Below are 21,337 nucleotides of genomic sequence, written 5' to 3' on the forward strand. Positions count from 1 at the left end.
TAAATGTTGGGGGACAACTAAAATCATGTATTCTTTGCAGCATTGCAGACACTTGTGAAAAGCCATGTTTACTTATGCCATCCCACTGTTTTACCTGTTATCAGGTAAGGCCCTTTTAGAATATATCTGTGCTGTATCAGAGGTGAGTTTACAAGAACAGCCTAAAGGTACGGCCACACACAGTTGTACTCAAAGAAACCCAGTTTGATTGGGAGTTAATTCATGAATTTTCCTTTTTCTGGCATGGCCTGAGTTGGAATGCCAGCCAGTCAAAGCTGCTTTTCGTGCCACCACACATCAAACAAATATAAATACATATAAGTAAGCTCAATTTTGAAAGTCTCCAGCATAAATAAGCCCACACCTCCCTTCAGGTAGTGATGTTATGGTTTGCGTCGAGGCATCGGGGCGTGTGTCGACTCGAGTACCTCGGCTCCTCCCCCCCAGCGAAGCTCGTATCGAGTAGGATTCACATAGGCGAAGCGTGTGACGTTCGAGGCTTCATCTCGGGCTGTTCCGCGATATGGGTTCACAATTGGCACATCATTTACAAAAAGAAGACACTACCCAGTTCCATGATCACTTTAATGGCTATTGAATTAATCCTACTCATTCTCAGTCATCATGCAGTTTTATTATTACAATTATTAGTAGGCTACTGTAGTTGATAAGACATTCTATTTTACCCGGGATGACAGGGTATTTTCAACCATAAGCTCGGGAGATATTTATGAACTGCACCCTCACACGTATCATTCAAATGTTTTGATGTTGTACGAAGCAAACATCACATCACAGGAAACTATTTATTTCATCATAATTTTATTCACCACTAGGTGTCCCTAGCGTACTCATTTGAATCTTCGAGGTCGAACAACTTTGGTGGTTAATCTGACTGCGAGGCTTTGACGTTTCATGAGGCATCATCTCGGCACCACTACCTTCAGGCCTTCTGCCAAAGTCAACCACAAAGCACATCGCTAGCTTTAGCAAAAGGTCTGCCTACTACAGTTAAAGCCTTGTTGTGGAAGACTCCGGTCATGCGCAATGACGACAGGGGTAGAGTGTGGCCACTGGCCATCCAATAATTCAATTCAGGCCGAATAAAATTATTGCATTTTTTATTGTATTTCTGTCGGGAATTCCATGACTTCTAAAGTCATGTTTGAAAAAAAAAAGTTCTAAAATAACAATACTAGTTTTTAGTTCATTCTAGGCTTTTGCTGCCCGTTTGTCTGTTATTAAGGTAATTACGTCATATCCGTAGAACGGGAGGAACTCCTCGCTTGTTCAGCCATGATTCGGTGTGTGTGTGTGTGTGTGTGTGTGTGTGTATGTTAGCGTGTAGCCTCTTATAAGCTACGACAAACGCGATAGTATCAGGTTGTGTACCTTCTATTTGTAAATGGGCTACCTTACTTTGGTCAGAACAAGAAGCTGGACGCCTTTGCAAGGTAGCCTAGAGCGGTGAAGTGGACATCTCGGCATATCCTTTATACGTATACTATGTTGAGTGTCGTTAACATACGAGCTCAGATTTCCTCTGTTATCGATGCACTGTCCAAAGCTGCTGTTGCAGAAATCGCCAAAGTTGTCGAAGATGGCATGGTGGTGTGGCGTTTGGAAATATGCCAACGCGACAATGAGATCCTAAAGCTGAAAGACAACATCGCCGTTCTCAACAATGAGCTGAAAGCAGCGACTGGGGGTCAAGATCGAGGGATGATCGTTCTTACTGAGGATGACCGACCAGGGAGTGATGGTAAGGCGTAACGTTACAATTCGACGTAGTTTTACTCCAGAAAAGGCGTCGGGTTCGGAAGAATTTTGATGCTGAGCAGTCAGATTGATTCGTTTAACTTTAATTGCAATTGGAAAACATCTTGGATTGTTGTTAGGCTAGACCTTAACCTCTACGTCCACAAGGAATGGATGGATGTGGGAGTATGTTAGCTTGTAAAGCTTGTAGTGAATCTAAAAGGTAGGCAGGAAGATATTTAATTAAGCATCTGCTGGTAATCAAACGTTTTTTTTTTTTTTTTTTTGCCTTATGCATAAATAAATTTTATTTACTTATAAGTCTGCCAGATTAATGAATTGGAAAATATTAACTTTCACAGAGGCGTCATCATAGGACAGGTGTTGCTCATAATACTAGCAATCGGTGTGATCATTTTATGTACCAGAGCGCTGGTAGAAGTCAGACCCTGCACACTGTTACTTAAAGGGAGCAGACCCCTAATTAGTGTTATGAGACACAGTCGTATTGGTCCTACAATGCAGCCTCTTATTAAAATGGCTTGGAGGTTGGTTGGCAAAATACTATACTATGTTTTTGTTTTTTTCACAGTCGCCAATGATGCCTGCAATGAAAACGTGCTTGACAAGGACCCAAGCAAAGGGTCCACACCTGAGGTACAAGTCAAGAGGGAGCCTGGAGAGAAGACCGTCACCGACGCCAGAGAGGCCCTGGCCCAGCAGGGAACAGAACAGACCCGCTTTGAAAGGGAATCTGGAACGTGGAGAGCAAACTCCATGTACAACGCAGCTGGACTCGGTACTTCTGACTATTTGGGTTTGGCAGAGGGCCTCCCGCCTGGTCCATCGGCTCCTCCAGGAGTCGGCAGCTCCTCTAGCGTTGTTGTCGGCTCAGGGGCTGTACAGCAAAACTCTGCTGCCCGTGAGCAGCTTGCGTTCAGCTATTATCGTAACAATTACAACCCGGTCCGGTGGAGGAACATTAAGAGCTTAATGTTTAAGAGGGGCTTCGCCTGTCTCTACTGTGGCAAGAACTTCAGCCGGAGGGCCCACCTCGAAAGGCACAAACTGATCCACACTGGCGAGAAACCGTACGTCTGTGAGCTGTGCGGTCGGCGATTCAACCAGAAGAGCAGCGTCAAGGAACATATGAAGATACACCAAAAGGGTAGGTTGCTCATGTGTGGCTCAAATGTGCACAATCTGAGGCCATCTTGGTAATTGTTGGATTGCTGTCACGAAGCCATCGACATGTATTTCTCGTCAAACCTTAACACTCAGTGGTTCTCGTCTAGAATAGATTCATCTTTTTAAATTGTCGTTTCACAAAGAAAATGTGTCCTCCTTAAGATGTCTGCCTCAATCATTATGTTATGTTAGATTGTAGTCTAGTTATTGTGTGAGGTCAGTTCTAGAGACGCCCTAATGAATTTGGTACATTTACAGGTCTTCAGCTCAAACCAGAAATACAAGGCACAGCTGAACATCAGCAAGATCCTGAAGAGAAATTTAGTGCAGACACCCCCCATGCTGAAAATGGGGGCCAGTCTACAGTTAAAGATGAGCTGCTGCCTGAAGAAGCCCATCCCACCACACTAGGTTTTCCAGTGAAGTCAGGACCTGAGGTGAAAGTGGCAGCCCAACCCCTGAACCCATGTCCCGGTGGAAGTCATCCAGCCAGGGAGGCCAGCGGGAGCCCGGCGGAAGACGCCAAGGTCTTCGATAGAGACCGAGAGTTGTGGCCGCCGGGGCCTCATGTGAAGAAGAACCCGGGCACAAGCAACGGCGTCATGGGGAGGAGCATGCCCTCTGGGTCGGGACACGGCTCCTTACATCCTGCGACCCCACGGGAACATTTACGGCCCTTTAACATGTCGGTGAAACCGTACCGAAGTCCGAGTGACAACGCCACTTCGCTGACGCGATACTCGTCGCCGGGGTCGTTCGGTGAGACGGCGATGTCGGCAAACTTCAACTGCATGCCGTGGCAGCCGCACTGGGCACGGAGGAACCCCTCCTTTGAGCCGGCCAAGCCCAAGAAGTGCTTTGTGTGCCCGTTCTGCTGCAAGGTCTTTGAGCGCAGCGGACACCTCGAGAGGCACGTGAGGATCCACACGGGTGAGAAGCCGTATGGCTGCCAAATTTGCGGGAGGTTCTTCAATCAGAAGGGCAGTCTGAAGATCCACTTGAAGACCCACAGAACTGGTTAGTGTGTGGTGTGTGTGTGTGTGTGTGTGTGTGTGTGTGGTGTGTGTGGTGTGTGTGTCATAAGTTCAAAACAAACAAACAAAAGTTACAAAAAACCAAGCTCACATTTTAGCCCTAAATACATACGACTACCCCAAAGAAGCATGAATAATGACGGAAATGGTGCTCGACTCATGAAACTAATTTAGATGTTTCTCATTTTATTTTGTAAAGAACAGAGCATAGAAATGTTGGAGGCACTGCAACAGGAAGGCAACCCCCAACCCCAGATGATCGCCGGTACGTCCATGTCCGGACCGCCCGCCTTGGGGGGCCGCATCCCCGACTCGCCGTACGACGCCGGCCGCGGCGAGCCCCCGGTCACCGTGAAGCTGGAGCCCGAGACGGACTACGTTCTACCGCCGGGAAACGCCCAGGGCATAGCGGACGACGCCAACTTCCTGTGGACCTCGATCATCGAGGACGGCGGCCGTAGCCTCTCGCCGCTGGCGTCGACGTACAGCGCGCACGCGGCGAGCGTGGTGTCGAACATGGTGAAGGACTGGTTGGGCCCCGGCAGCGAGCCCGGGGCCCACGGGGGCCACGGGTCCCAGGACAAAGAGGTGCCCTCGGTGAAGGGCAAAGAGGATATGGAGATGATGCTGCAGGAGCCGTATACGGGCATGGACCCTTCCCAGGAGGGTGCGTCGCCGTTCGAGGTGCCCGACCTGAACGCCCTGGACGAGGGCTGTAGCGGCGACGGGGACAAGCAGAACGGCTTCATCTGCTTGACCTGCGGGACGAGCTATGAATGCTGGAGTAACTTTGAGAGCCACCAGTGCAAAGATCCCAGTTAGTAGGTTGATTTGGCGAATCCTGTTTTCTATTTAAAAAAATTAGTTGCGTAGTTTGCAACGATGATTTGTTTTTTTAATATTGCATATTCAATACTTTATAGTGCTGTCGACATGTGCAATTTCGATTTGAGTCGTTAAGGTGGTCCTTCCTTTTCTTTTGGGGAGAATTCTGACACAGGCCCCTTATGCCGCTTTTCCACCGCACATGTAGCTCGACTCGACTCGACACGACTCGACACGGCAGCAGCACGGGTCGTTTTCCACCGCAAATAGTACCTCCTGGACGTGGGCGGGGTCGGCTGCGCGAAAGGGCCGTGTCGTATTTTTGTACGCGACGCAGACAACACCTACGCAACCCACACATGGACAGAACCCGCATAATGGAGGACATCGATAACATTACTATTATTAGCTGGCATGTTGAAGAAGTTGAAGAAGTGGAATATGTTGGCTGCGGCGCTGCTATGGCTGTTACCAGCATGGTTGCCATGTCGCTCTCGTGACTTCGTCACACTCTGGCCAATCAGCCGTCTGCCGACGTCACCTTTTAGCATCGGCTCAGCCGCTTGGAACCTAGAGCGAGGCGGTACTAAAAAAAGCAGCCACTTCAGGTACCAGATACCGTGTTTTCGCGGTGGAAACGCAAAAAATGCGAGCTGAGTCGAGTCGAGCTGGTACCATGCAGTGGAAAAGCGGCATTGGAAGTCATGGGAACTGGGGCCTTGTTCAATGTCACATTACATACGTTTGTGCGTATGTAAATACTGCCTAGGTGTTGTGCATGAAATTGTTACAAAAGAAGGAAATACAGTCCTTTCCGAGTGGTGTCCTATGTTGCACAGTTTCTCTGTTGATCTGCAGCTGTCATACGGTAGCCCAGACAAATTAAAGTGAATTTGAAGATGATTGTGTTGAAACATAACCTGGGTTGTCTGTTAACCTCTTTGAAGTTTTGACCTTTTTTCTGAAAGCTCAATTTTAAATTCTAATATTTAAGATTAAAAAAGGAAATGATAAATTATTTTGTCAATCACTTTGTTGTATGTTGCTGCCTCATGCAACGTCTCTCAATTATGGGTATCCTCTCGAAGTATTCGGACTATTTCAAATGTGAACCACCCACATATTTGGAAATTATGAATATAGGTATGAAACTATTCATCAGAAAGAGTCCTTATATGCGTGCATGATGAATTAAATGCATATCTTCAGAAGCAGTAATAAATTAGCGTTAATTTAATTAATAATTGTATGCGTCCCAAAGTGAGTTTCCATAAGTAGCATAGTGGATGTTTAGCTTGTAAACAGTTAGTGTTTTGCCCTACGGCCGGCTAAAACATTATCCCAAAAGCAAGGTATCTGAAATCTTCTCAAACGATTCTCAAACAGGCTTGGCAGTGCTGCTTGTTTGCCAAACCTCGTAGAGTCTACACTTATTGTTTTTTTGTACTCACTCCTTCAAAACCGAGTAAGTATTTATAGTAGTGTATCCTCTTGATTTGCACATGTCAAACAAACATGATATTGCCCTAAGTTATTAGTTCTTCAATCCGTTGAGCGCAAAGAGGTCTACTGCAGTTGAAACACAGGTTGCAAGCGATAGATGGAGCCAAGAATCCCCTGAACCCACCGTGCACAGTATTCTAGTTTTTACGGTAAAATGCTCCGCCACGCGAAACAAAGGTTCCGGGTTACTACAGGCAGGGATGTATTTTTCCTGCCTCGATTGTTATTGCAGTTTATAACAAGTATTCGCATGATGATATATTTTTAGAAATCAACCTATTATACTTATATTTATAAAGTAACATGGCGACGTGTATTCCTTTTCAAACCCAGCTTACCTCTATCATGGAGGTGTTGGTAAAAACAGCTGTGTCAGAAATTTCTAAACTTGTCGATGATAAATGCGGTTCTTTGCATATTGAAATATCACGAACACAGAGCGAGAATGAAATCCTGAAAAGAAAATTATTAGTCATGGAAAACCAAAAAGCACAAATGCATCGGGGATTTGGTAAGTAGTGGGTGCTCTTATGTGTATCCTTTACTCATTGTTATTTTAGCATGCATTCGTATGCTTATAAAGTGGTTCTTTATCTCAGTATGTCATTAAAGCAGATTATGCCTCAGATAAATGACCACGAATACTGTGTTTATGTTCATCATTGGTCATCCATCATTCTAGCTTGTTGGGATTGAAACAAGTTACCATGCAGCTGCCTAACTACTTGTCATACGTATTAACGAGGCTCCACCTTGTTTGTCTATTTTGGTACCAATTAGAAAGCTATATTGACAGCGGGACAGATGCTGGGAGCAGCTGCCCGCATCCCGCCGGAAATATCAAGGTATGTTTCGCACGCTTATGAATTCCTAATTTGGTTAATGGAACGTACATTCAATTAAATAAACGCAGAGCAAAATTAAACCCGATAATTTTGTAGTTTGCCAACGCTGACCAGGATGCTGCAGCCTTTGCCATAAAGGAGGAGACTCCAGATGAAGCAGTATGGAGAAGAAGATCTTCAGATTCTATAGGTGGGTCCAAAAGAATATGGGTCGGCTAGATAGGTCGGTTTAATACGTTGACGGCTGGATCATTCACCTTCACCCTAATGTGTTTTTTTTCAGGGCATGCCATGCAATACTCGAACACTTCGGCCGAGGCGCACCTGCTGGACGAGCCCGGCCAGTTGTCCGCCGAGTTCACCAATGAAGGCACTCCGAACCACTTCGCCGTTTCGCACAATCCGGGCCTGCGGGGAGAGGAGACAAACGACCTGCAGCTGACCATCAAAATGGAGAAGGAGGAGGGTCACTCTGCGTCGGGTCGGGACCGGTGCCAGCACGGCACCGGCAAACAGAACCCGCTCCCGGGGGACTTCTCGCTGGACGACCGCGAGAACCAGCTGTGGTCGTCCATCATCGAAGGCAACGACATCGACGCCGGCTTCCTGGACTTCTCCAGCGTCGTGGAGGAGTACTCCAGCGCGTTCCCCAACCACCCGGACACGCACGCCTTCCCCGGCGGCCACTGCAAGGCCGGCGCCGGCCCCCCGTCGTCGGCCCCCAAGCCCCCCTGCAAGGCCCCCTACGGCGGAGAGTACCAGAAGGACGCGCCTCCGCCCGCAGCCGCCGCCGCCGCCTTCCAGTCCTCCAGGGGCCCCCCCGACGCACACGACGGCCCCCCCCCGGGCGACCACGCCGCGTTCCCTCCCAGGATCCCCGGGCGGGCCCACCCGGCGCACGAACCCTCGGAGCGGGACGCCGACCCGGACCGGCCGGCCTTCTCGCCGGACGGCTTCCCCCCCCCCCACCACCACCACCAGCACCACCAGCACCAGCACCCCTCCGCCGGCGCCGCGCACCACCACAGGGCGGGGTCGGCGGCCGGGGGGGCGACGCGGGGCTACATCTGCTCGCTGTGCGGCAAGGCCTTCGCCCGGCTGCACCAGTTCAAGCTGCACCAGCAGAGCCACAAGCGGCGGCGCGCCTTCTGGTGCGGCGTGTGCGGCAAGAGCTTCCAGTGCTCGTCGCACCTCAACATCCACCACCGCACGCACACGGGCGAGAAGCCGTACGGCTGCGGCCAGTGCGGCAAGCGCTTCACGCAGCAGAGCAGCCTGCGCGTGCACCAGCGCACGCACAGCGGCGAGCGGCCCTACAGCTGCACGCAGTGTGGCAAGACCTTCATCCTGCTGCACCACCTCAAGAGGCACCGGATCATCCACGCCTACAGCTGAGCGCGCGCACACACACACACACACACACGCACACGCACACACGTATACATACGCACGCACACACACTTACTCTCATGCACGCACATTCATACCAGGACCGGAATGAGATGGTGGAGTGGAGGGGTGGGAAGGGGGGGGGGGGGGTTTACGACGGCCGCAACGTTATGACCGTGAAGCGAGATTGCTCACTTGTTCATCCGTTCCCTGATCCCTATAGAGTGAACTCTGCAGGGACATAGACTATGGAGGGAACAAGGAAGGAAGGGGAAACTGGGACACTGACCGCGCTGTGGAGGTCTGTCAGTGGGATGCGCATTGGTCATGTAAACATGTGTGAGGTCTCACCAGATGGTTGAATAATGCCTCATGGGACATGGATAGGCAGGATTAGTGTAGACTCTGTAGTACACTGTCAGCTGTACACAGCTTTTGCGGCGCATCTTTGGGTATGAAGTCAGACACTCTGGTTCCGAGCAGCGCCACACATGTTGACATCTCAGATAGTGAACGGGTGAGCAATTTCCTATAAACAGCCATTGTGTCGCATGATTTGACTTCATGGTATTACGTCATTTCCTGATATCACATTATGGGAACACATTTCCCCTCTAAAGAGACTTTTGTTTTTTATCTGTTATTTATTTCTCGAAAATATGCTGTTCGCGTTCCATTTTTCTGTTGAAAGGTGTAATAACTACATTTCCTAGAGACCAATAGTCATCATTAAAACATCCGACTATACTACACGTAAGTATGGCCAGCCCTGGCTCGTGACCTGATGATCTGCATGTTCCACGTTAAAACCAATGCTTAAGATGATCCCGACCCCGAGTTGATCTGATCAAGGTTGAGATTTGTATAAAAGAGCTTACGAATGTGTTTTTATGAAGGGCATTGCTTTATGCAAGCCTTTTTTAAAAAAAAACTGATATTTAAGTTGTGATGTTTGCTGTCCATTTGCACAAAGATGTGCATGTATCGTAAAAACTCCAAGCTGAAACCCCAAACGGAATCCACGAACAATGGTGTTCCTATGATCACAGGTAGCAAATAACTTGAATTAAACATTTGAAACTCAAAGCTTGTTTACAAAAGCGATCAAGAGCTCTTTCCTTTGACTTCAACTTCCTTTGTGTATTTCTGAATTCAGTTGGATGCTACTTCATCTCTGGTGAAAGCCAAATGTCTACAGGCCCTTTGCAAGTGATGTGTCACAAATGTGTTGCCATTTTGGAGTCAAAGTTACACTCATTGGCTGCATTCTGATTCTGCATCTATTCAGGCAGCATTCCGTGATTCCGCTCACGATTCCTGCTGAACTCTGTGTGCTTTCATTTATCTCCACAACACCAGCACGATCAATCGGCCATTGCTGTATCGCCACACATAACAAATATGATGACTACGTTGTCTGAAGGTTGTCATTTGTCAGATCACCATAATTTGACGTTGCCTATAACAACGGTGAAGCAAATCAGCTATCTCAATCATTCCCAATTCCACCAGCTACTGCTGGTGCTCCTGGCTCAAGTGATCAAGCCTTAGCTTGAGCTTTTCAAAACTCTGGAACCAAGAAAATATCACTACATTAAGACTGTGGCGATGGGTAAAACGTAACTTATATAACTAAGATATTGGTCCATGTCTTCTATATTTTCTCTGGAGAGACTATTCGGGCATGTATGAGTTTAGATGCCAGTATTTTACCAGTGGGAATCTATGTTGCACGTGAGTTATGTGTAGGCAGCAGGTAAGCCAAATAAGGTGCAATCTCATTATTGCTTTGCAGTTTAGCTTGGCTGAAGATTTATGGCAATTCCTGCACATTTCAATGATGTTATGAATAGCCTGTGTTATGTTACCTCATGAAAATAATTCATGTCAATCTTTATGTACACCGACAGTTGTCTGCCAGAGCAACAGGGGGCAGCAAAACGCCTCGATAACAGCGTTGGCCATTCTTGCCCAGTCTGCTGACCCTGCTAACCCTTACTCTAGCGCCACAGACGAACTTCTGTGATCCGGTCGCATTGGTACCATCTGACTTCTGGGCAAACACCCTTTCTCACTCATTCCTCCTGGGGCTTCGACACAAGATGCGCCTGATCAACCGGCAATTCAAGTACTTTGAGTTGAAGGCTTAGCAATGTTCACACAGCAACTGGTGATTTCCCTGAAGTGTCACTGCAGTTTGTCATTCTGACAGGTTCTTCCTCAAATACACCCATAGCTTTAGGGTATTTACGATAACTCACACCAAACATTCCATGTTTCCTTTGACCGCATTATTGGAGTCATAACTCGCCATGGCTTAAAATATGTTCCCACAGAACACTTGTCAATCATCAACCTGTGCGCTACAGCTCACAGGACCAGATCTAGCACTAGTACTAGCAACTAGTACTACTGTGTTGAGTCTCAAGTCATCAAATCCCGCGCCCTGAAAATGGAGAACACACCTGATGCAAAGGCTTGACCTCTTAAGCTAAGACTAAGCCATAAGCTGTTCTCTTAGGCACCGTCACAATCATGCTATGTCACCTTACCCCCATACTGTTCTAAACACTGCTGAAGGGACCCGCCCCCCCCCTCCTTCCACACGGAAAGAAGACTTGATTTAACTGTGGGCGACACTTGACTGCTTGTTAAAAAAGCTCCCATGACCTTGTATGGTGAAGGAGTGGGAACGCAGAAGCTTCTAGCTGGAAAGGTATTTGGGATTGGGGCCCAGGGTGGGGGTAAGGCTCTGGCTGCTGCAGAAGCAACGTTTTAGGTGAGAAACAGCGGGCCGATGTGGTCGAGGAGAAGGGGGGCTGTTTAGCTGAGCGGGGGGGGCAAACAACCAGGGGGGAGGAGGCGATGGTGTTCATGGGAATAAGTTAGCATTACCAGGGCCGCTGCTATCATTTGTTTGTGCTACAGAACATTTTGTTCCTCATGTGGGTGGGGGTGTGGGGGGGTGGGCATGTGAAGGTGAACGTGTATGCGTTTGGTTTTGACCATTTCCATACTTTTCCCCCCCATTCAGTCCTGGCAAGAGAAATTCACAATTGTGAGTTATACAATTTCTTTGTCTTTAATGTTTAACCCTGCACATACACACACACAAACGTTGTTATTCAGACCGATTTGTTTATTGGGAATGAAGCAACATAGACAGAAATACAAGATTACTAGTGAAGCGGACTAATTGCGAGTTAGTTGCACTGTGGATGCCCAATGCTCTTAGAAATGGATTAATGACAGGCTCTCCATTCTCTTACATGCATCCTGCATATTATTTCCATTTAAATGTCCAAGGACAGATGTAATGGCTGCAGAACTAAACAGGAATGGAATCAAATTCTTTGTTGTAAACATATTTTTTATATCAGTGATTTTAAGAAAGTAAACCAGTTTTTTAACAGTAGGGTAGGAGAAATAGAAATGGAATGTGGTTTAGACTTTGACGCACACACACACACACACACACACACACACACACACACACACACACACACACACACACACACACACACACACACACACACACACACACACACACACACACAATAATTTATACAGTTCTATAAATATTTGAAGCATCGCACCTTTAACCTTAAGCAGGGAATGTATTATCGAGTTCAAACAATTAATACAATTCTTAAATTAGAAACAACGATGGAGGTGGTTTCAAGTTTAAACCCCAAGAGTAATTGTGAGTCATACGTAAGCATTTTCTCGAGTTATGTACATACATAACCTTTTATATATCTATTTATAAATATTTTCACGCCTGTGTTTCCCCCAAGATAATTTTTTAGCCACGATACCGAGTTGTTTTTGATGTATTTTTTGCTGAAGGAAAAGCCTGTAGTTGCATGAACACACTTGTCATGTGCGCAATATTCGTTGAGCATGCCAACACGCTAGCATGGCCAACGAGCGAGCACGCCACGGTTCACGTCCCGGGGCCACTTTGAGGTGGACTTGTGAATGATTGAATATGGGGCTGATCTCATGGGGCTGGCTTATTCGCATAATCGTATTCTCGCAAAAAAACTTTTCGCAGTAACTGCCCTTTTTTTTACAGAATCAAAATCAAAACAATTCCATAAGACCAGGCATTATAAGAGAGCATGTTGACCTCCTCCTTACTTCCGGTTGACATGTGTATTTAATTTGACCATTCTCAGTTAAGAGGGGTGGAATTAAGCGTTTTTTGCCATTCACTGTCAAAATTAAATAATAATATTATAAATATAAATTTTTAAATAAAGTATGCAACATATGGGAAGGTAGAACAATAATTATGAGAACATGATAAAAAGTGTTATCACCAACAAATAGTATTTGAAAGCCACTGCTTGGTGCGTGCAGGAAAAACACTGCACAGTATATTGGACAAAAGAGACCACATTCCCCACGTAACAGAATTCTCTGGTCGCATTCTCCAGTTTTCCAAAAACAAGCCTACGCAGTATTAACGATTGAGCCTGCCAGCTGCGACCCAAGCTCTCGGGGGATATCAGTCGCTGGGAGTTAGTAGCTGTGTTTGAAATCGTTCCCTATTCACTCACTCACTATTCCCTATATAGTGTTCATGATATAGTGCACTATATAGGGAACGAACAAACGAGAATTCGGACCCTACGCTGAACATTTCTGAGCGTCATTTGCGTCAGTAAATGCGCCGGGTATTTGTGTGACGCAGACAGATGCGCCCACATCATGTAAACAAACCGGGCACTCACGAGGAAAGCTGGAGGTTGTATTGATGTTGAATGTTACATTTCCTTGATCAAGTTTTTTGAAATTAATTTTGAATGTTACATTTTCTATGTTAAATACAAAACGGCGAGCACCCTATATAGTGCGCTATATCCGTGATAGGGATCGATTTCGAACACAGCTAAGTGAGTGGGTAGGAATGTTGACCTGCCATTGGACACGTGGGGCCGGCCTAACGAGACGCCCGGGCTACTCCATGCGAGCCACGATGGTGGACACCAGCTGCTCCATCTGAGCCGCCCTCCCTTTGCCCGTCTCCAGCACCTCTTCGTGGTTGGCCTTCTCCTCGCTGGTGTAGTCCATGACCGACTGGTTGGAGATGAGGGACAGGGCGAAGCAGCGCATGCCGCAGTGGCGCGCCACGATCACCTCGTGGCCTGTGCTCATGCCTGGGGGAGAGACGGGGGTTAGAGCGCGGGACCCAGACACAGAGCCGTTGGGGGAAGCGCTTGATTGTTATCATTGTTGGAGATGCACTTTGCTTTGTCACGCACACTGTGTTTTTTTTTCATAATTTGTACCTTTGTTTTGTTTATTTATTTTTGGATTGCAATTGATATTGGAATTCATTTCTCTGCATTCTTTCTGTTATTGCTTTCTCCTTTTTCGGAAATACTGGCTTATTACTTTATTTGTGTTTGTTGAGGGCCAAAAGTTGAAGGGGGAGGGATATAATATGTCTAGGCCTGTCACGATAACACAATATTGCAGTTTTTCAACTAATATAATGATAAAGTACACCCTTTCGAAGATCAATAAACTTTTATTTTTAAAGAACACTGGAACTGGACGTCTGGAAGACATTTAAAATATCCAAAAATATCCAAAACAACCCAAAAAAAATATCTATTATTAACAAAAAATGCTCTTGAATAAAAACGAAACACCACCAAAAACAATAAATGAAATTGAAACACTAAATAAAAAGGATGTAAACACGATTCGGATTGCGCTTCAAAAAATAATAAACACGTGTAACGCCAGGGCTCCGCCTCCCACACAGACCATGCAACAAGTGACTGACACTTGACGAGGGGGTTTACTCGTTGTGCCCTGTAATTATGAGCCGGCCCGGGGCCCGATTTCGACCCGACATTTGTTACTTAGGCCTACCCTGCTAAATATATATAATATATATAAATATATATAATGCATGGAACGCCGGTCATTATCGGGAAAATAAGCCCCGACAGGGGGAACAGGCGACCGACGCGCAGCGGAGGTGTCTTGCTTCGCCCTGAAGGGGCTTATGGTGCGTTTTAATATCCATCCGTCTCGGAGCTCCGAGGACGTTGCCTAGCGACACGCACAAACACGCCCCTTTTCCTCGGAAGTCGATCTCGCCATCTCGTTTGAACTCAGCGGTGACCGAGCGAGGCTTCCGAGATAGAATTGAAGATGGATGCGCCCAGTGTGACATTCAGTGAACTGTTTTCATTGTGTTTGGACCGCTTTGGTGGTTTAAATCGCAATTTCAATCACTCGTATTGCTGTAATAACTTACATATGCAGAAGATACATTGAAACATGAAATGAAGTGAAAATTGTAGAAGTTCAAATGGCTGCGTTTTCGTACGGTGAAAACGCACCGTTTCATTTATATTATTTCGTAGTCCTGAAATAACATAAATGAAAATAGTAGAAGTAGTCGGCCAATGCTACCGCAACAATAGCTTTCCGGGTGGCGTCCATGTTTTTCTCCGACGACCTACGCTCAAAACATAATAAAACGATTTTAGTGTGGGCGTGGCGTCCGATCCGAGATCCGAGTCGGCTCGCAGAGAATACACGAACGCACCATTATTTTCGATAATGACCGGCGACGTTCTATACATTATCCCGCTTATTACAAGGCTACTTGCCAAGACGAAAAAAAATTACTTCACACGGTGTGTCTTTTTACAATTTATTCGTTAGCAGCATTCGTAGTGTTGATCAGCAGAGAAATAGTCTGCCAAAGACGTTGACGTTGCTTAGCAACCGAAGACGCTGGGGTTGACGAGTTACCAGACATGAACGGAGCGTTCCACGGCATTGAGAAGACCCGTGTAATATGAAATTATTGCGGCCGGCAAAAAATTATCGCTCATTTTAATTGATCGCGCAATTAATTGATTTATTGCATATCGCGACAGGCCTATGTCTATATATTCAATGATTTGTATTTTTTGTCAAATATGTGGGGCCTGGCCTAAAGGAAAGAGCAGTTTTTATGCTGACTGCTTCAAATGTAGTGTTGGTCATACTCAAAAATGAGATATTGCTAGGTGAATAATACAGAACATAAGGACATTAATAAATAAAATAAATCACGCATTAAATCGCAATCGTAACATGGGTCAAAATAATCGCAATTCGATTATTTCCCCAAACCGTTGAGCTCTGGTCCAAGTACAGGTGCACAGGAGCTTTGGAATTCTTTCACGGTTCCCTCAGTCAATGATGTTTAAAAAAAGGCCCATGTCGCAGTGACCTCAGTCCAGACTCACCGACGGCGTCCGCCCCCATGGAGTGAAGCATGCGGCACTCGGCGATGGTCTCAAAGGAGGGGCCGCCCAGGACGACGTAGACCCCTTCCTTCAGGAAGTCACTGAAGCCCAACTCTTCTCCGACCTCGCGCGCCATCTCCCGGAGCTTCCTGTCGTAGGCGTCCGACATGCAGGGGAAGCGGACGCCGAACCTGGGAGAGGAGGTGGGGAGGAGGGAGCGTGTTAACCGTCTGAACGGGAACACCAGGCACACGGCCTGGTGGGGTTAGGGTCGGTGAAACTGCCAAGCCCTTATCTGCCTTTTTTCTGTTAAAAAGCAGTTATAGATGACTGAGTCATTTTGAGTGGGCTGCACAGGATATGGCAACCATTAATCTTATCAAGGAAGCCCGTGAATTAACTAACAACTCTAACCCCAGCCACGTGTTACTCAATTTTTTTTTACAGAAACAGTACATGAGGGCATCTCATCTTCACACACACACCCACACACGCACGCACGCGCGCACGCACACGCGCACACCTCTCGTCGTTGAGTCCTGCCAGTGGGTTGTTCCCAGCCATGCCGGGCATGTTGATGTGGTCCCTGATCACCATGACGTCCCCGACTCTGTAGCCTGGGTTCAACCCGCCCGCCGCGTTGGTCAGGATCACCGTCTGCACGCCCATCAGCTTGAAGACGCGGATGGGTAGGGTGATCTGGGCCACGTGCGGGGAAAGAGGAAAAGATCAACTGCAGCAAAGTCACCGAGCTCGTTACCGAACCGCCCTGATTAGTATCGCCGCGTTCACACTGCACACGTCCGTCAAAAGATCACAGAGGGCGCGTCTGAGGTGTGGGGGACGCGATCCGATTGGCCGACGGATCGGTCGCTGCCCAAAAGGTTGAACATTTCTCAACTTTTTTAACGCAGGCCACGGAGCCGACAGAGCGGACGGACCCACAATGCATTTCGAGAGCGCCCCACGCAAAGGCAATGAGATCCGCCAACGGGCGGATGCGGTGCGAACGGGGTAATTAGTGCCTTAGAGGATTATAATCGATGTGTTGACTTATTTGCTATATCGATGAGATAAACGTGGAAGACTGGGAGTCCTCTGAAGAGACTCTGGCTTCATGGAAAGTTCATCCGATGTGCTGGGCCTGGACCGGTGTGTACTCATATTCAGGCCTGGGGATCAAGGTGAGATTATTTTTTTTTTCCAAATAGACAAAAACATCTATTCGGTTTGTCGGGGTTGTTCGGGGACAGACTACGCCCTTGGCTCCGGGTGTGAGGAGAATACAGTTGCCTTCAGAGCCTTAAGAACATGATAAGTGAATGCATGACAATGTCTGATACTGAGATAGGTTCAGACAAGGTTGGATGAGTAAGTGAATTTAGATAAATTAGATAATGAAACAGCTCACAAATCCCAGAATAAGGAACAGGACAAAAGTCGGATGGTGGTGAAGCAATGTATGAGCATTGTTTGTTAAAAAAACTGTTTTTCAAAAACAGGCAGAGCAGGTGTTCTGCAGACCAGCTCGGCTTTCGTATCACTTATCTTATTTTTGGCGGTTTTCTGATCTCCTTGTTAGAGTTTAAACGTTGTTCTTTCCACAACGAGACTGACTGGTCATTTTGCCCACCCCAAAAGTTGTAGAACAGGATAGCAGAATAGTATAGCAGGTTGAGGCTTCACTCGCTGCCAAGGGGAATGGTAATGTTCTCTATAACATGAGACCCACAATTCCAAAAAACCTTCCAATGGCACTCGAAAGGAGCATCATCAAAACCGGTGATCATTTGATGATGGCCGACTTTTATTTGTAATTGTACTGTCTATACATGTCTTAATGTATTCCTGCATGGTTACTGTCTGGTGGTAACCCATCAACTGGATAACATCCTGCGGTACTAGACATCTCCACAATGTCTTAAGTCGTTCCACTACTCTGCACTGTAAAGGAGAGCAGAAACAGACCCGTTGTAAGAGGAAGCTAGACAGGGCCAAAGTAAACTAAACCAAAGAAAGGTGAACGCAGCAAACTAAAAAATGAACAAAGTGAGCTCTGAGCTCGACGTTCAGGAGGCGGGGTGCTTCGACTCACCTTCTGGACGGGGTAGCCCTCGTAGAGGTGGAATCTACCCTGCATACACACACACTGCTTCCCCTGCAGAGTCCCAAACACAAGCTGACCCGCGTGACCATGCACTGCAAGGAGCACACACACACACATTAGCAACACACACATACACACACACACACATTAGCAACACACACACACACACACACACACACACACACACACACACACACACACACACACACACTAGCAACACACACACACACACACACACACACATTAGCAACACACACACACACACACACACACACACACACACACACACACACACTAGCAACACACACACACACACATTAGCAACACACACACACACACACACATTAGCAACACACACACACATTAGCAACACACACACACACACACACACACATTAGCCACACACACACACACACAAACATACACAGACACACACAAACCCATTAGCCACACACACACACACACACACACACACACACACACTGTAATGACCACACTGCATTTTTAGCCACAGGGATGTTGGTTAAAGACACACAAGCGCCTTGGTTCCACACAGGTGGGACAGCTTACCTGTGCTTTGGGGGAAGTTGGGGATGTCCTGGTACTTTAGGATGACTGGGTCTTTGATTGTCTTAGCCAGTCCCCCCAGCCCCGAGCCGCAGACTATGGCTAGCACAGGGCGAACGTCCGTGTGGGCCTTCAGCCAATCGGATGTGATCTTGCATTCCTCATAGCTATTGCTTTCAGTCGGGATAGTGGGCAGCATCAGTAGGAGAGAGAGAGAGAGAGAGAGAGAGAGAGAGAGAGAGAGAGAGAGAGAGAGAGAGAGAGAGAGAGAGAGAGAGAGAGAGAGAGAGAGAGAGAGAGAGAGAGAGAGAGAGAGAGAGAGAGAGAGAGAGAGAGAGAGAGAGAGAGAGAGAGAGAGAGATGAGTTTAGATTAGATTGAGGACAGAGACATTATTCCAGGAGACGATCAATAAAGCCTCTATTTTGTGAGTGAGGAGAAAGGAGAATTCGAAAGTGAACGAAGCCGTAGGCCTACAGATCTTTGTGTAGAAGTAGGTTGAGAGAGAGAGGCTATATCAGGAGGGTGACGGTCAAATACAACGATGCTGTCTTTGCATTTGGAATGGAGCAACTGATGAAGAACATATCATCAGTTTTATTTCTGGCTTTACCGTCCAAGTTCTCAATGGCTCAAATTATCGAAAGGTTTTACAATTATGTGCAAGGCTGGAGAGATCAGCCTCGATTTACTGATTGTAAATCATAATTCCTGTCCTGTGCAAATCTTAGAATTGATAGCAAATAGTTACTATTCCGATGTCATAACATTGGAAAAAGTTGTGGAACTTTCTCTGCCGATGGAGCAGAATGATCGCTTAGTCACGTTTCCTTATTTGTATAACAAGGTGTATCATTTCATAGCGTAGGTAACAAACACTTGACGTACACACCCTTACACTGGGCGGAGTCTGTTAAAAGCCATTGATAGTAAAGCAGGCGTTTTAAAATAGCACACTTATTAAATTACACCAACTCAAAACCACCTATTGGTAAAATACTCTGCGTCTATTGGCGTGGTCAACTGCGTATGTTTAAGAAGGGTTTTATTCTCAAATGTTCGCTGTTCACCTCTGACTGAGGATGGAACATCTAAGCCCTGGATCCATTCGCCCCAGTCGGGCCATCGCTGATATTTTGCTCGTATAGTATTCATGTTGGCCTATTCGTATTATTATTAGTAGGCCTAGTAGTGTTTACAGTAATTAATAGTAGTGTTTTAAGTATTAATTAAAAGAGCGGTGGAAACGATGTGGGTAAATGTCCACCTTGGAGAGGATACTCACCCATGTGCTGAACTTAACATCATAACGTAGACGTTAGATGTTTTTCCGCAGCGCCCACAATTAACCAGTATAGTCCGTCGTTGTTTTTCGCCGCACAATTACAGAGCGATCGGTCTTGCTTCTTCGCTTGCGTTTACGTCGCACTAGTGATTCCTGCTACGGTAATGGCGTGTGGTTCCAGTCCGAATGGTACTCCTCTCCGCAGAGCCCATGGCCTGACCCACATCCTTTCAGCGTCACACGCGACCCTGCGCTACGATTGGCTCAATGGCGGATGTCGGGTCCACAGACTACCGGAGAGGATGGTGAAGTCCCAACGCGCTGTGTTTGCGTGTCTCGTTAGAATAATTAAACAGGCCTTTAACCTTTTTTGTACGTCTAAATGACTTTATGACTCATATAAAATGCAGAACTCGCCTTGGCCACGTAATACCGTTCCCACCGTGCTGCCCCAACGTGTTGCAAGTTGGGGCTGCCGATCGTTATTGCAGTAGGTCTATTTTGAAGTTAAGTGTTCAAGTAGCCTACAGAGAGCAACACAAAAGGAAATGCATCAATCAGAGAAATGATTAGCTTGCTTCGTTAATTCGTGGACTATTGTAAGGTTTTTGGGGGGCAGTTTCTCCTCCGGAACTTGATGCGTCCATTCATTCATTCATTCATTCATTCATTCATTCATTCATTCATAAAAATGAATTTGGTGGGGAGGGGGCTTGGCCCCACCAAACACGTGGCCTCGAGTGTGGCACTCGCCTCCGTTTCATTTTGTATTGGACGCTTGCGTGCTGCTGAACACGTTCTCATGTTGTGGGACGGCGTGAAACAGATTGTGGGACGGCTCGCTTGCGGCGAGGTGATGTTTAACTTTATGGAAATTAGCGCGTCTTGCAGGGCGCGTTCGGTCATTCGATTTAACAATCGACATACAGTGAGTACTGAAGGACTAGAGCAGGGGTGCCCAACCAGTCGATCGCGGTCTACCAGTAGACCGCCCGACAGATCCCAAGTCAACCGCGAGGGGTGAAGAAAAAAACAACAACAACAGCAGTTGAAAGCCGTCAACAGTAGTTACACACTCCTAAACGTTGGCATGGCTGAGGGGAAACGAGCACTGAAGTCCGTAGGTTCAGAAGCATCCCCCCCCCCCTTGAAGGTAGGTTTGCTGGTAGATCTCGGGAGGTTGGCTACTTGAAAAGTAGATCTTGGGTCAAAAAAGGTTGGGCAGGGCACCCCTGGTCTAGAGCTATTTAGATGGCTCTTAATCAGCTTTCTAAAACACAGGATCCCAACCCAAAATGGGCCAACGACCGGTGTTTATTGGGTCGCCGTTTGGCTGAATAAAATACACCGCAATGCTCTGATCCATTGTCCTTTTCATTCAAATAGAAGAGCGTTTTTTTCCCCCCCGCCTTCCAGCCCCATTCCGTCACAAATGTAATTCAGAGCGTTAATATCGGTTGAGAATCCAATATTTCTATACACTTTCAAATAACATTAACTGCGATTGAGATGCGTGACTGTTACACCACCTCAGCAGGCTGTGCCGCTTTACATTTCATAATCAGTGTTGAT

At 46.9% G+C, this 21,337-nt stretch overlaps 4 protein-coding genes across 5 annotated transcripts in view; 2 read left to right on the plus strand and 2 right to left on the minus strand.

Moving 5' to 3' along the window:
• Nucleotides 1-9,019, minus strand: part of myadmb (myeloid associated differentiation marker b) — a 110,819-nt gene extending 101,800 nt beyond the window's left edge. Inside the window, exon 1 of the mRNA XM_060058017.1 lies at nucleotides 9,009-9,019. The gene's annotated coding sequence lies outside the window, so the exon portion shown is untranslated. The remainder of the gene's footprint in view (nucleotides 1-9,008) is intronic.
• Nucleotides 1,153-5,823, plus strand: LOC132462459 (sal-like protein 4). The gene is made up of 4 exons (XM_060058013.1): nucleotides 1,153-1,762; nucleotides 2,351-2,926; nucleotides 3,205-3,963; nucleotides 4,180-5,823. Exons 1-4 carry the CDS (start codon nucleotides 1,507-1,509, stop codon nucleotides 4,800-4,802), a joined length of 2,214 nt encoding a protein of 737 aa, XP_059913996.1. The 5' UTR covers nucleotides 1,153-1,506; the 3' UTR covers nucleotides 4,803-5,823.
• On the plus strand, nucleotides 6,316-9,652 carry LOC132462460 (zinc finger protein GLI4-like). 2 transcript variants are annotated; one of them, XM_060058015.1, is made up of 4 exons: nucleotides 6,316-6,819; nucleotides 7,089-7,153; nucleotides 7,292-7,343; nucleotides 7,437-9,652. In XM_060058015.1, exons 1-4 carry the CDS (start codon nucleotides 6,612-6,614, stop codon nucleotides 8,546-8,548), a joined length of 1,437 nt encoding a protein of 478 aa, XP_059913998.1. In that variant the 5' UTR covers nucleotides 6,316-6,611; the 3' UTR covers nucleotides 8,549-9,652. The 2 variants fall into 2 exon arrangements, with proteins under 2 accessions (XP_059913998.1, XP_059913997.1); XM_060058014.1 differs by having other exon boundaries at nucleotides 6,441-6,819; nucleotides 7,250-7,343.
• A 2,008-nt stretch (nucleotides 9,653-11,660) lies between these two features.
• On the minus strand, nucleotides 11,661-20,039 carry pnp5b (purine nucleoside phosphorylase 5b). The gene is made up of 6 exons (XM_060058018.1): nucleotides 19,766-20,039; nucleotides 18,485-18,654; nucleotides 17,903-18,006; nucleotides 16,331-16,506; nucleotides 15,808-15,998; nucleotides 11,661-13,707 (listed from the first exon to the last, which is right to left on the minus strand). Exons 1-6 carry the CDS (start codon nucleotides 19,786-19,788, stop codon nucleotides 13,508-13,510), a joined length of 864 nt encoding a protein of 287 aa, XP_059914001.1. The 5' UTR covers nucleotides 19,789-20,039; the 3' UTR covers nucleotides 11,661-13,507.
• Nucleotides 20,040-21,337: the final 1,298 nt, after the last annotated feature.

Source organism: Gadus macrocephalus, chromosome 8 (assembly GCF_031168955.1).
Source record: "Gadus macrocephalus chromosome 8, ASM3116895v1".
NCBI lineage: Eukaryota > Metazoa > Chordata > Actinopteri > Gadiformes > Gadidae > Gadus > Gadus macrocephalus.

Coding starts and splice junctions, on each gene's coding strand:
- LOC132462459 (XM_060058013.1), top strand. CDS start 1,507: ATGTTGAGTGTCGTTAACATACGAGCTCAGATTTCCTCTGTTATCGAT. Junction 2,927..3,204: donor TATGAAGATACACCAAAAGG/GTAGGTTGCTCA, acceptor GTACATTTACAG/GTCTTCAGCTCAAACCAGAA. Junction 3,964..4,179: donor CTTGAAGACCCACAGAACTG/GTTAGTGTGTGG, acceptor TATTTTGTAAAG/AACAGAGCATAGAAATGTTG.
- LOC132462460 (XM_060058014.1), top strand. CDS start 6,612: ATGGCGACGTGTATTCCTTTTCAAACCCAGCTTACCTCTATCATGGAG. Junction 6,820..7,088: donor ACAAATGCATCGGGGATTTG/GTAAGTAGTGGG, acceptor GGTACCAATTAG/AAAGCTATATTGACAGCGGG. Junction 7,344..7,436: donor AAGATCTTCAGATTCTATAG/GTGGGTCCAAAA, acceptor GTTTTTTTTCAG/GGCATGCCATGCAATACTCG.
- pnp5b (XM_060058018.1), bottom strand. CDS start 19,788: ATGATGTTAAGTTCAGCACATGG. Junction 18,655..19,765: donor ATGTTAAGTTCAGCACATGG/GTGAGTATCCTC, acceptor CCCGACTGAAAG/CAATAGCTATGAGGAATGCA. Junction 15,999..16,330: donor GCAGGACTCAACGACGAGAG/GTGTGCGCGTGT, acceptor CTCCTCTCCCAG/GTTCGGCGTCCGCTTCCCCT.